General features: G+C 33.9%; 2 protein-coding genes and 1 long non-coding RNA gene across 3 annotated transcripts; all 3 read right to left on the bottom strand.

Annotated features, from left to right (window-relative positions):
* Positions 1-2,378: 2,378 nt before the first annotated feature.
* On the bottom strand, positions 2,379-3,202 carry LOC140037246 (uncharacterized). The gene is made up of 2 exons (XR_011841164.1): positions 3,100-3,202; positions 2,379-2,948 (listed from the first exon to the last, which is right to left on the bottom strand). It is a non-coding gene; the product is annotated as an uncharacterized lncRNA (long non-coding RNA).
* A 5,714-nt stretch (positions 3,203-8,916) lies between these two features.
* On the bottom strand, positions 8,917-9,735 carry LOC140036168 (probable protein phosphatase 2C 55). The gene has a single exon (XM_072077470.1). It carries the CDS (start codon positions 9,733-9,735, stop codon positions 8,917-8,919), a length of 819 nt encoding a protein of 272 aa, XP_071933571.1.
* Positions 9,736-10,681: 946 nt separating this feature from the next.
* Positions 10,682-11,370, bottom strand: LOC113724129 (probable protein phosphatase 2C 55). Its single transcript, XM_027247067.1, has 3 exons — positions 11,112-11,370; positions 10,849-10,973; positions 10,682-10,738 (listed from the first exon to the last, which is right to left on the bottom strand). Exons 1-3 carry the CDS (start codon positions 11,368-11,370, stop codon positions 10,682-10,684), a joined length of 441 nt encoding a protein of 146 aa, XP_027102868.1.
* Positions 11,371-12,708: the final 1,338 nt, after the last annotated feature.

Here is a 12,708-nt window from a genome sequence, read left to right on the forward strand (position 1 = left end):
TTTCAGGTCAATGTTGTTTAGCTTGAGTTTTTTGTACTTCCTCTTTACTTCCACACGTGCAAACCTCCAACTCCGTTGAATTTCTTGACTTCAATGTAGGAGTAAACTAGATCAATTACCCCAATGGACACAAGAGATGGCCAAAGTCTTCTTTTGCCATCCATTGAGCTTGAATATTTGTGTTGCATAGGTTGTTCATGGGTGATTTTCCTTCAACTTAAGATTATAAAAGGAGGTTATTCAGTAGCCATCGTAGCTTTAATTTATAAGCGTTTTGTGTATCACGGTCATTAGTCAAGTCATGACGGCTATGGACATGCTTTGAATTGTTCAAACATCCTTAGACAAATTTGGAAAGCATTCGATTTCTCAATCTGGTTAATGAAAATTGAAAAAGAAATCTTTGCGTCTCATGGGCAAACAATTAAGACCGAGAGAAAGATGAGAAAAGCAGAAAGAAAATGTAACAGAACTAGAAAGGAAAAGTAGGGAATTCGTCTTATACGAGATTATTTCCACCACTCGGGTCCATTCATGATACTCATGTCCAGCAAATCTAATGTCCATATAGCTAAATTCTACAAGATATGCACAGGACTTTTACTTAGGACGTCTGGAAGAACGTCTTTCCACTCCCACAATTCTCTTTAGATATGAGATTATTTGAAATATTTATTATAGTATTTTTTTTATGATGTGATATATGTGAAATAAAAAGATTGATTGAAAAATGTGCTTGTGATATAAGTAAATAATTTTTTGCAAATAATGTGATATCATAAACAAACCCACTATCACGAAAACAAGTGATGCAGTGCCACCTATTTTCTCTCACGAAAACACCAGTGGTATTAGTATATATGTATTAAAGCTCAAAATTATTCCAAATAATACTCCGTAATTAGGAAGATTAACATTTAGTTAAAATAAATTTAGACTTGGCGAGATTTGAATCTAAACTTCTACCATAGTTTCAACCACTTAACTAAAATGAAATGTTATTGACATACTTTAGCTATGATCAAAATTTCTATTCCCTCCGTCCCAATTATTTTGTCATATTTTGGAAATCCAGCTTTTTAAAAATAGTGATTTAGTTGTGATGTCTGTACTTCTCGTTCCAATCTTATTCTCACAAATTTAAAATTTGAAGTTAAATGATAATATGCGTATGATTAAAAGGAGAGACTATATTGAAAAGAAAAAGAGATTAAAAAGTGTTTTAACTTTCTCAATACAACAAATATTTTGAAACATTTTAAAATAAAAAATACGACACTTTCAATAGAACGGAGGGAGCATAAAATGTTATTACTATTTCACAAAATGAAAAGTACGGAACTTTCAAAATTACTATTTCGCAAAGTACATGAAACGTTATTGATTTACCCTAGCTATGATCAAAATTACTAATGTAATCTAGGAGATGACACTAAAAGTTAGGACAACCACGTGAGATGTCCAAGTCATAAGCAACCTAGTGGATGTTGGCCACGAGACAGCATTAGTAACTTTGATTAAGAGTTGGTCAAACTGAAAAGAGACGCCCGCGAAGACCGGCCTCGTGGATCATCTTTTCTACAAAGTCCATTCCATCATATAGATTAGACCGATATAATATCCCGTTTTGGTGCTCCTTTTCTTAACTTATTATTGCTGTCTTCTTTCTTACGTTTTTGGTGACAAAAAATGAGATGGAATATATATTTTCTCACACTTCTTCTTGAGAAGAACCACCATAAACATTTCTTTCATAACTTGAATTTTATTGGTAATCCTTTAAACAAGATTAAGAAAATCTATTACAAAGAGTTAGTAAATAAGCATGCGATTTAGCCATAAAGTTTTGTTTGACATGTATCTATAAGACTCGAATATGAAAACTTCCATTCCATGTATGGTGTTTTTTATTTCCTAGTACGTTACCTTGGTGCACTTAAACATCATTATCGACATCAAAAGTTGTTAACAAAAAGGGCCAAACTTTCCTTCAAGCTGCATGTCAGATCATGTGATGAGTCCTATTTGATCACATGAACCAAGTATCAAATCAATCTTTTGAGGTTTTAAGTACAGATTTCGATCAACATCTTGGCAAAACTTTATCTTGATTAAAGAGATCCGCCAAGAACATCTTGAAAGTGGGCTTAAAGGCAAAACCGTCTCCTAACTGCACTACCAATTAGTATTTTGGTATGAAAGATTGTGAATTGGTTTTACATAAATTGAGTGGGAATCTAGCAAAAGTAAAAAACCTAAAAAGCATCACATAGTGTTCCAATAAGATTGAAGTTGGATGCACCAAAAGTTAAACAAAGTAGCATTGAATTTGTGACGAGGATTCCTTTTAAACAAAACAGACCCAAAAACAAAAAGCATAAAATGAAGCTGAGCTAATATCGTTTATTGTACTACATCCATGCATTTTGTCGACTATATGGCTTCTCCAAAACTGAGGACTGAAAGGAGGGTATATAATGGCCATTTTCCTACTTCACATCTTCAAAAGTAAGTACTCTATTATGTTACTGCTATCTATCTTCTGAAGTCCGTTTTCACTATCTCAAAGTTCTTCTTGGTAAAATGAGGACTGAGGAGTACCAACTTATCGATGTCACGAAGACACCAACTGATGTCCCTTTGTTTTTGGGTGGATCTGGCCGTCTGCATGGTTGGTAAGGAATTGCAGTTCAGAAATTGGCAGGAGTTGGTGGAAGTGGAGTACTGTCGATCGAGTTTGCCTGAATTAGAGGAAGATAGATGAAGATAAAGCTGCTGGACCAGTCTCAGCTTCTCAGTTCTCAAGAATCAAATTATGCTACTAATTAAACAACATATTTCCCACCACCCCTTTATCCCCCAGAATTTTCGGGCACCAGGCCCTATGCCCCTATGACAAGTGGTGGTGGGGAAATGGTCATCAGAATCCAAGGGGTGGCAAGTGACACCTGACAAGAAGCCAGATCACTATTCATTAACTTCAAACCCCATTGGAAACAAAAATTTTAGTGTAATGACAGACTGAAATGCATTTGGTAATGAGCTGAGTTGAATCTAATCCAATCAGCAGAGAGTTAGGAGTGATTAAAAGATCTCTACCAGTCGTTTCTTCGCATCATCCCTGTCCGTGTCATATTTCAGCATCATCAGCACTACTCTCTGGCTGGGGTGGCACCAGTTTCTATATTCTCTGTGCTTTTTCCATGTGCCAAATTTGTAGTGGTATAGAGTATTTCAGTTTATATTTATATCAAACCCTTTTCACTTAGAAATCCTTTAGTATATCACATTGTATATTAGTGAAATTCTTAATATAGAACTCTTTTTCTTTTTTTTTTTTTTGGAAAATTTATATAGAACTCATATCATACACCAAAAGGTCTAGTAATGGTATAAATTCAACTTTTACATGAAATAAAGAAGTATATGCAATCTGTAAAAAGAAATTACCATATCGATTTGATGTAGATGAATCTGAGAAATTTGTGTATAATAAGGTTCAATTTGAACTTGCACTCAGGGATTGAATTACCTAAATCATCATACAAGCTAGACAAAGTTTTTAGGACTTGTTCTCATTTGCTATAGATTTTTGTAAAAGGTGACTAGAGAAAGTTGTCATGCAAAATATTCAAAATCGGCCGAAGTTACTCATGGTTAAATTCTAGATTATAAATTTTTTACCGTTAAAAATTGTAAGTATCTAAATATGAAAATATATCATAACATAAAAAAGAATTAATTATTTAAAATCAAAATCTAAAATCAAGTAAAAAATCAAACAAGAAGAAGCCCTGGGTTTCTCGCACAGATATCAAAGTTTCGTACTCGAACTTAAATGCCTCGCTTTCCCGAAGAGCTCTCTCTTATATATATATATATACTTATTTATTTATTTAAATATATATATTTATTTATTTATTTATTTGGAAAGACCATAACTCCTTTTCTTTTTCACTATATCTCCTCCCTACATATATCAATATACAGAAGGCCACATGCATACACACATACATGGTATATTTACATGTACATACTATTGGCAAGTTGATAAAGGTGCAAGCAAGTACTTTATGAATCAACTACAAAACTGGTATACCTAATTAGTTTACTCAACTTAACTTCTTTTTTTTTTTTTTCCCTAAGTGTCTCTAACATTAAATCGTCCTGCTATTGAAGCATTGATCCACTCCTTTTGAAATTTGATAATGAGTTAGAGCAAATGAGACCAATCCCATCTGTTTCATCTCCCATTTGCAAAATTCAGCTCCCCGATGAAGGCTAATGACTCGAGGTGGGGGTTTGTCGCCTTTCAGCATTATTCTTAAATTAATTAGCAACTTTTCTTGGTCATCTCAACAACAGAGCCACTATCCACCAATAAAACTGCGTCTACGGACTCACAAAGGTGATTAACTTCCCCCTAATCTATGCTTAAATCCGAGGTCCCCACCATGTTTGCTACCTAAACATTTTTTTAATGTGTATTAGTCTTTATTGAAAGATTGGGCAGTAGACATATTGGTTCCACCAAACTCTTAGGCTGATTTCAGGCAAGTCCAAGGTTTTGTCTATGTGAAAGCAATGATAACAACCAGCTGGCTGTGGACCTTCATTTTCATATTATAGAGCAATAGTGGGTCTTTTAAAAAAAAAAAAAAAATTTAGAAGGGGAAAGATAGTGCTAGGTCTGATTCCAGAAAATTGATCAACGAGAATAATAGGGTTTTTGACAACCCAATAAACACAATAATAAAGTAAATAAAATAAATAGAAAGACACAAAATTTTAAGTGATTCATTTTATGTCCACAGGCAAAGGGGTAGCGGATTTATTATAACAAAAAGGGAAAGGCTAGACAATTTACTATAACAAAAAAAGAGTATTGACCTATATCTACAGGCGAAGGGATAGCAAATTTACTATAACAAAAATTCCACAAGTTACTATCACAAAAACTCACGATCGAAGGGGTAGCATATTTATTATAAGAATACGAAAGAGAGAGTACAAAACCCTTGGAAATAATTTCGAGGTTCAAAAGCACATAAAACTGAAAACACAAAAGAGTCTAAATAACACAAAATCTTAACGGTCCAAAGGCCACAACTTGCTCTTTTGATTTCCTGCCTAACCAAAACTCCTTTCAAATTGGGGCGTGGTCAAACTCTTTGAGACTGGTGTATACGGCACTTGAATTGGTGCTTTAGCACACTTAAACTCAAGTAAATCCACTATATTTATAACCACCAAGAGTAAAGATTCTTTGTAAAACTTCTGATGTAGGATACAAAGACAGACTCAACACATAGGATTTGAGAGACTGGAAGGGAGTAGGGGATGAGAATCCGGACGTCTAATTCTTGGAATTTCAATTTTAATCATTAGACTAAAACCTCACTGGCTAAAGCAATAGTGGGTCTCTATGGCATACATACATACATACATATATATATATGTATGTATGTATTAATTAGTAACAAAAGAATAGATGATTAATGGAGAAATAATGAGATTTAACATAATCAATCTTGTCCAAGATTAAAATAGCTCGATAAAGTTTGCACGAACAATTTAACAGATGCGTGGATTATATTTAGTTGCATAGATGAAATAAGAGGTGGAGAATGCACTGTTGATGTGTGCTAGCCCCTTAATCATTAAATAAACAAAGATGCGACATATAATAAAACATAGGGATTCCTTGCAATTTTATAATGAGTACCATTTGGATAAAATTTTGTTTTATCATTTGGTTGAGAAGGATTGATATGATTGTACAGCATAGTGCTTAAAGTATGATTCTTCCCATAATCATTTGTTGATGAGCACATATTAAAGTGTTTACCTTAACTATGTTTTTATCATTATTATGGTTGTGAATTGTTTACTTAGATCTTCCAACAACAAAGAGTAAATTTTGATATCTTAGTTGCTAGGAACAAGAGTTACGTACTTAAAATAGAATATATGGCACCAAAGCCTAAATGTTAAAGTATTAATAAATAACAAACAATTCTTCAAAAACTTTTCGCATTGTTAGTACGATGTAGAAATTTTAAACAAGAAAATTGTTAATTTAAGTATCATTCTTGGGTCAAGTATTAAAAATGGCATAGCTTCCAAAAAAGATGTTAACCAAAAGAAATATGATCTGAAGGTTAAATGGTATATATTATTAATTACTGACCCTATGAAGCACGAGGATTACTATTTTTTCATTATCTCATTTCAGTCACAATTGACATGTCCCTTTTCTTTTATCATTACACATTGCAAGAAGGTTAACATCGTGATTTGAACATAAGTATACTACTAGTGACTTGTTAGTGGTAACTTTTACAAAGTAGATTATCAATGTCAAGTAGTCCTATTGATTTTTATAAGCTTGGAAATGGATTTGGGACATCACCAGCTAATTACGTGATCACTTATTAAATTTAACCACATTGATATTTCTTGCCTACTGGAGTATTTTGGTAATGCAGCTTCCAAATTTCACTGTTGAATTTGATGGCCAAGTTAAAGTGTATCATCATAAGGTTCCAAAGCAATAAGCAACATACCATATTAAGACTTTGGGTGCGTTTGATAAAACTGAAGTGTAAAAACTAAAATTTGAATTCATTAAATAATTGAATTGTTAAGTATTAAATCTAATATATTTGGTTGCATATTACATTTAGTGATAAGTGAATATCTTATCACTCAATTTTGGGAGCAAGTTTTGTCTAGGAAATTCAGATGTTTAATTTTTGGTTATTAAATAGTATGAATATATTATATCTGAATCTATTAAATTTAAGTGCTGAATTGAGTTATTAAACAGGACTTTTGTTTTCAAAGGTTTTTTTTTCCCTGTTTAAGGTAGCAATTTGTGTTTTCTACAAAGCAAAACATTTTTTCTTTTGAAGTTTCTACAACTATTTGACGGAGGATCCATTTACCAATCAAATTGATGATAGTGAAATCTACTAAATTATGGACATCCTGATCTAGAGGTTAAGGTTGAGTTTCAGGAGTCAAAGGTTCCAACTTCTTAATTCCCAATCTTCCACTGTTTAGAAAAAAAAATACTTTAAAAAAAAAAAGAAGCCTACTAAATCGAACTATCTTTTGGGCTGGATCTAGGACGAAATTTGGCTCCACAGCGTAGAAAAAAATTTAATTATCCCAAAAAAATGAAACGATTTTAAGTTTTTAAGTTTCTCTTCTTCTTGTAAAACACAAAAGGATGAAACGTGGTTTTCTTAACTGTTATTGATGCCAAAATGCAGCTCCGGGTGGCCCAAATCATAGGTTCATCAACAAGCGCGCAAGTCACATCATTGTGGTAGCTTTTTGAACCCATTAAATTCAACAATTGGCCCATAAATTGGGTATTCGATTAGACAGAAGGGCCCATAAAACATAGTTTCAGCCTGTTACCTACACCACAAATTTCATCCAATTGTATATAAATGGGCTTCGCTACGTAGGGGTGTAAACGAGGTTAATCAAAATAAATACCCTAATATTCAAACTTGTTCTATTATTTTAATGAATTTAAAATTTTGTTCAAGATTTATTTGTTTATTTACCGAATTTAGTTTGAATGAGTGTTTTTTTTATTAAATTTGAATGTTATCGAATATAAAATGTTATTCATTCTTGATTTGACTAGTTGATGAGTCAAATTTGAACGGATTCTTACCAAGTCGAACTCGATTTGAATATCAAATAATTAGTTCATCTTTCAGTCCTATGGCTAACAAGTGTTTAATGAGTGCTAAAAAGACTTTAAGTGTTAAATTTTACGTGAAAAAAGTTAATTTGAAAAAGCGTCTAGTATGTGTGTGTCTATATATATATATATATATATTATGTGGAATTTATGTGCAATAATGAGGATATCATTAGAAAAATCTAACTTTTTATAGCTATTATTTGGTCAACATACATGACCTCAAATTCTCACTGGTAGACCATAATAACTGGCTAAAATCACGTACTCTAAGTTATATTTCATCTACTTCAAAATGTAGAGTATCATAAAGATTTAGGCAATTAATAGGCAATCATGACTTTAAGTTGATCATCATGATTCATACTTTTCTGCTAATTGGGTTGTGCGCCTGCGTTGCACGAATTTGTCAAGAAGATTGTGATAATAATAACACTACTAGTTATGAACATAATCCAGCAATAATTTTCTTCCCCAGGTCTCTTCTCTTGTTTAGAAATCAATTGCTCAGGAAAGCTTATATTTATCTTGTTGCGCTTAGTTTCAAAATTCTTTAAATTCTTATATATTCAAGTTGTGATTTTTACTTTTCAAATACAATAGTCAATTTTTTAAAACAAAAATTTGCAAGGCCAATATGCCAGTAAATGGAAATTTCACAAAATTTATTGGTGCAAATATGAGACATATTGAAATTATTAAAAAAAAAAACTCGTAAGCCTAATTTTTTTAATGGATTAATGCATGTATGACATATAATTCGAATTTAAATTTGAAATCCAAAATTTGCATGTATGTCATGAATTTAATCGTGATAATATGTATACTGTGAAAGTGTATATAAGATTTACTCATTTTCAGTTCTGCTAAAAAACTTATGGGCTACCTAAAATCAAGAGCTTATGCCTCGAATCTATACTACCATCCAGGATAAAATAGGACAGAAGGAGAACATAAATGGGAACATAAATAAATGAAATAAAAAGATAAAGTCTTGCCTCTCCATTCCATTAGGGCAGATGACCCTAGTTTTTTGTGTAACATTGATCTTTCCTGAATGAATCATCTAAGCCAGTAATTGACAGGAAAAAAGTTCTGATCGAATCGGATTGAACATTAATCCTTGATAGATGTATGTAGAAGAGAATTCTTACAAACATATACTATATGCAACAATGGAGAACTGCCAGTATCTATACCCATTGCGCTGGAAAAACACGGGCTACAATCACAGTAATATCATCATTCTTGCCTCCAATCCACCCAATTTTTCCAGCCTTTTCACTCTCAACTGCAAAAGGAGTAACAGCCAAATTGTTCTCAGCCTGTTGAAGAGCGAAATCTGCTATCTTGCAAGCCAAAATCTCTGAACTGTCGAAATTTCTCTCTCCTTCCCTGACCAACTGCTCAAGTTCTTCATTATGCACGTTATCAAACAATCCATCCGTCCCTGCAACGATTATGTCTCCAGGAACGACATCCCTTTTGATCTCCTCAGCTACATCCAGATCATTCCTCTCCTTTCCTAGCTGGTAGGGACAATTAAACTCATGCTGCTGAATTCGCGACCGGTAAATAATTCGTCCATTCCTGATATGGACAAATCCACTGTCTCCAACATTCACAGCGTGCAAACAATCATTATGCAAGGCCAGGATGCAAGCCGTGGATGACCCTTTTGCTTTAGCTTTCGCGACAGCTTGATGTAAAGCCCTTTTAGGATCAACCGGACCAACCTGACTTTGTTGTTCGATGTATTTAACGGTGTTCTTCATTAGTTCTCTTGAATATTCTCCAGAATCGATGCCTTTCTTGGACCATCCACCAACCCCATCAGCCACCCCAAGAGCCTGCAACTTTGGCAGTATGAAGTGATCATCTTGGCCTTGGGGCTTCTCTGGATCATCTTTGGGTATGTACATTGATCCGGCTACAAACTTTAACGTGCCGGAACAAAGTTTTTCATTTTGGAAAGCCGTCCCGCCTGACATCTTCCTTTGTACCCTAGCCATCATGATGCCGTGAGCTATGAAGTAGAGGGAATAAAGAAAGCGAATCAAGTAGATCAAAGAAAATAAATCAAGGACAATCAACCAAACAAATATCCTGTATTTATATCTCCTAATTATACAAGGACTTTGGTTTACCCCAGCTTGTAGAAGAAAATATTCTTTTTCCAAAATTCCTAACGTAGCCAGGAAAAGGAAATAACCCCTAAGTTATCCAAGTATTAACTATTAACATTCATTTTATCGTTTTCGGGACACCTAACACAGAAAAAAGAAGGTGAACCATTATCAGACCTTTAAAAATATAAAATAATAGCAACACTTATTTCGAAAAGAATTTACTCATTGCATATAAAATAACACCGGACTCATTTCTTATTTGCTTTTCGAAGGACACTAAATAGCCAAACCCCTTGTTTTAATTCATTTACAAGAGTCTTTTGGTATGAGAGTTTCCTATAGTGTAAGGATATTGCTTTCTGAAGTTCTAGGAGTCAAGAAGACAGAAATGGTTAATTATGGCATGCAGCATAAAAGAATACTAGCAACTTTCATTTGTTTCATGCGAAAATCCACATTCCAGATGATTAAGCCTACGTTTGATTCTGTATTTTCTTTAGGATCAATTTTATATACACGACAAATATAAAAAAGTTTACTTAGATCCTTGTCTCATGTTGCAATAAGAACTCATACAAGTAAATATTTGTTCACGTTGGATCATCTTATATTCAGTTGCGTGTATACATCTCCTCACAATCAACACAGTAACATAAACCCTAAGGGTTAAATTTACATTCCTATTTATTTTACCGAATTCAATCCTAATTCAACACAAAAACGTTTCAGATCAAAGTGGAATAATTAATGCTTTTCCACACAAACACAGACAAAAATCATCCTCCGGTTAGCTTAGTGGCTGATGAATGTCAGCAACAACCACAGTTAATTATATCACCAATCTTGCCGCCAGTACGCCCAGCGTTTCCAGCCTTTTGGCTTTCCACTGCAAAAGGAGTAATTGCCGATTTACTTAAAAGACTTCCCTAAAGCAAACTCAGCAATTTTCATGGCCAAAAGACTCGGCAAGTCATGATCTTGCTTCCCTTTTCTCACCAGCTCTTCAAGTTCTCCATCATGCACGTTATCAAACAATCCATCTGTTCCTGCAACAATAACATCTTCTGGTTCCACATCCCTCTTAATCTCCTCAGCTAAGCGTATATCATACAACCCGCTTCCTAATTGATACGGAACATTAAATCTATGCTGCTGCACGGGCGATTTGTAGGAGATTTTTCCACCTCTTAATGTGAACAAATCCGCTGTCTCCCACATTTATCGCCTGCAATTTGTTACAACACTAGCTGTAGATGTACCTTTGGCATTGGTTTTGTAGAAAGCTTCGTTCAAAGCCTTTCTTGGATTAATGGGGTGCTTTTGGTTCATGATGGCAAAAATTGTGCTAGGCATTAGTTTTCTTGAATATTCTTCACCGGAATCAATACCCTTTCCAGCCCAACTCCCGACCCCATCAGCAACTCCAAAAGTCTGCCGTCTTGGCAAAACAAAGTTAGCATCTTCTCCTTGAGCCCGTAATGGATTATCCCTCGGTATGTAGAAGGATCCACTGGACATGATGGTGTTGCCATCAGTTGAATTCTTGCTCCTTCCGCTGAAAAACTTCTTCCAAAACGACGGGGAACCTTTCTTCTTGGGGTAGCCCTTCCAATGGTTTAGGGTTATTGATAAACATCTTCTTGATCAAGTACAAAAAACACAAAGTTGGAGAAATTAACAAGTGTGAATAAACAATCTAAAAAAAAAAAAACTGATGGACCTTTGTTGGTCGGGGTACTGAAATTGTAAGCAAATCCTAGTCCCTTTTGAATAAGAGTGAAGAATATACATAAATGATCCGTAAAAAGAATTTTGGCTACTTCTACAGCAAATCTCAGTCCTCACTGACAAAAGAATTTTCGATACTTCTAAAAATATAAACTATCTGCAACTGTGTGTTTGGATGGGGGAATTTGGATGGATTTGATTTCAATTCAATCCCTTCGCTCAAATCTCTTGGCTGTTTGGATAACCTTAAAAGGATTTGGATTTGAAATTCATCGAAATTTTTGTAGCTCAAAGCGATGGAATTCACTCAAAACACACGTCATTTCAAATTCCTCCGAACAACTTTTTTTTTATCTCTTTCTGAAAATGTTTCATTTTTTCGAAGCGTGAACCGAAGAATGGATCAAAACTACCTGTTGGTGTTCGTAGCATCCGGTTGAGAAAAAAGAAAACCCAGTTTATGTAAATCTGTGCACCGGAAGAAGGAGCAGTTGGCCGGTGAATTAATCGGAAAATAGTTACAGAAACCGAAGTGATGCCTCTATAGCATAGCATTATGGCTTCAAACCTTCGATTGGAGAAGAAAACGAAGAATGGAAAATTCAACTTCAACCCCTAAACATTTTTATTGTTTAGTTTTTGCCCCATGTTAATATCAAATGTCAATTTCTTTCATCATATAACAACCTTTAGCGAAACATAATAATGTATTTGGACTAGACATGAATTTTAAATTTACTCATTTCAAATGCTGCATCGATATCAAAGTCCTCATTGAATTCAAATCCCTCAATCTTAAGTCATGAAGTCTTCTGAAAATTGTGTTGCTAAGTGGCATTCCATTACTTAAAGAGAACATTTCCAATTCATTCTATAAATATATTTATAAATTTTTCTTTTTTAGAAAAAAAAATATTATATGACCAAAGTAGCTTTTCAGAATGATCATAAATTAACTCTTATCTAAACTTTTAGATAACGCAAAATGATCATTACATTTGTATTATTTCCACCTTCAGCGTTATCTAAACTTACATATGCAATGAAATCACAAATACATGAAACTATCATATTTTACAGTAGTCCCACATCTTGGCAACAGATATTCAATATGCAACTTTGTACTAA

This window comes from Coffea arabica, chromosome 2e, assembly GCF_036785885.1.
Source record: "Coffea arabica cultivar ET-39 chromosome 2e, Coffea Arabica ET-39 HiFi, whole genome shotgun sequence".
NCBI lineage: Eukaryota > Viridiplantae > Streptophyta > Magnoliopsida > Gentianales > Rubiaceae > Coffea > Coffea arabica.

Excerpts from the sequence above, each read along its gene's own strand:
- LOC113724129 (XM_027247067.1), bottom strand. The coding sequence starts at position 11,370 with ATGTCCAGTGGATCCTTCTACATACCGAGGGATAATCCATTACGGGCT. Across the intron at positions 10,974-11,111 it reads CTACAAAACCAATGCCAAAG|GAAGCGGGTTGTATGATATA; the intron begins GTACATCTACAG and ends CGTATCAATTAG. Across the intron at positions 10,739-10,848 it reads ATGGAGAACTTGAAGAGCTG|TGGAAAGCCAAAAGGCTGGA; the intron begins GTGAGAAAAGGG and ends CTCCTTTTGCAG.
- LOC140036168 (XM_072077470.1), bottom strand. The coding sequence starts at position 9,735 with ATGGCTAGGGTACAAAGGAAGATGTCAGGCGGGACGGCTTTCCAAAAT.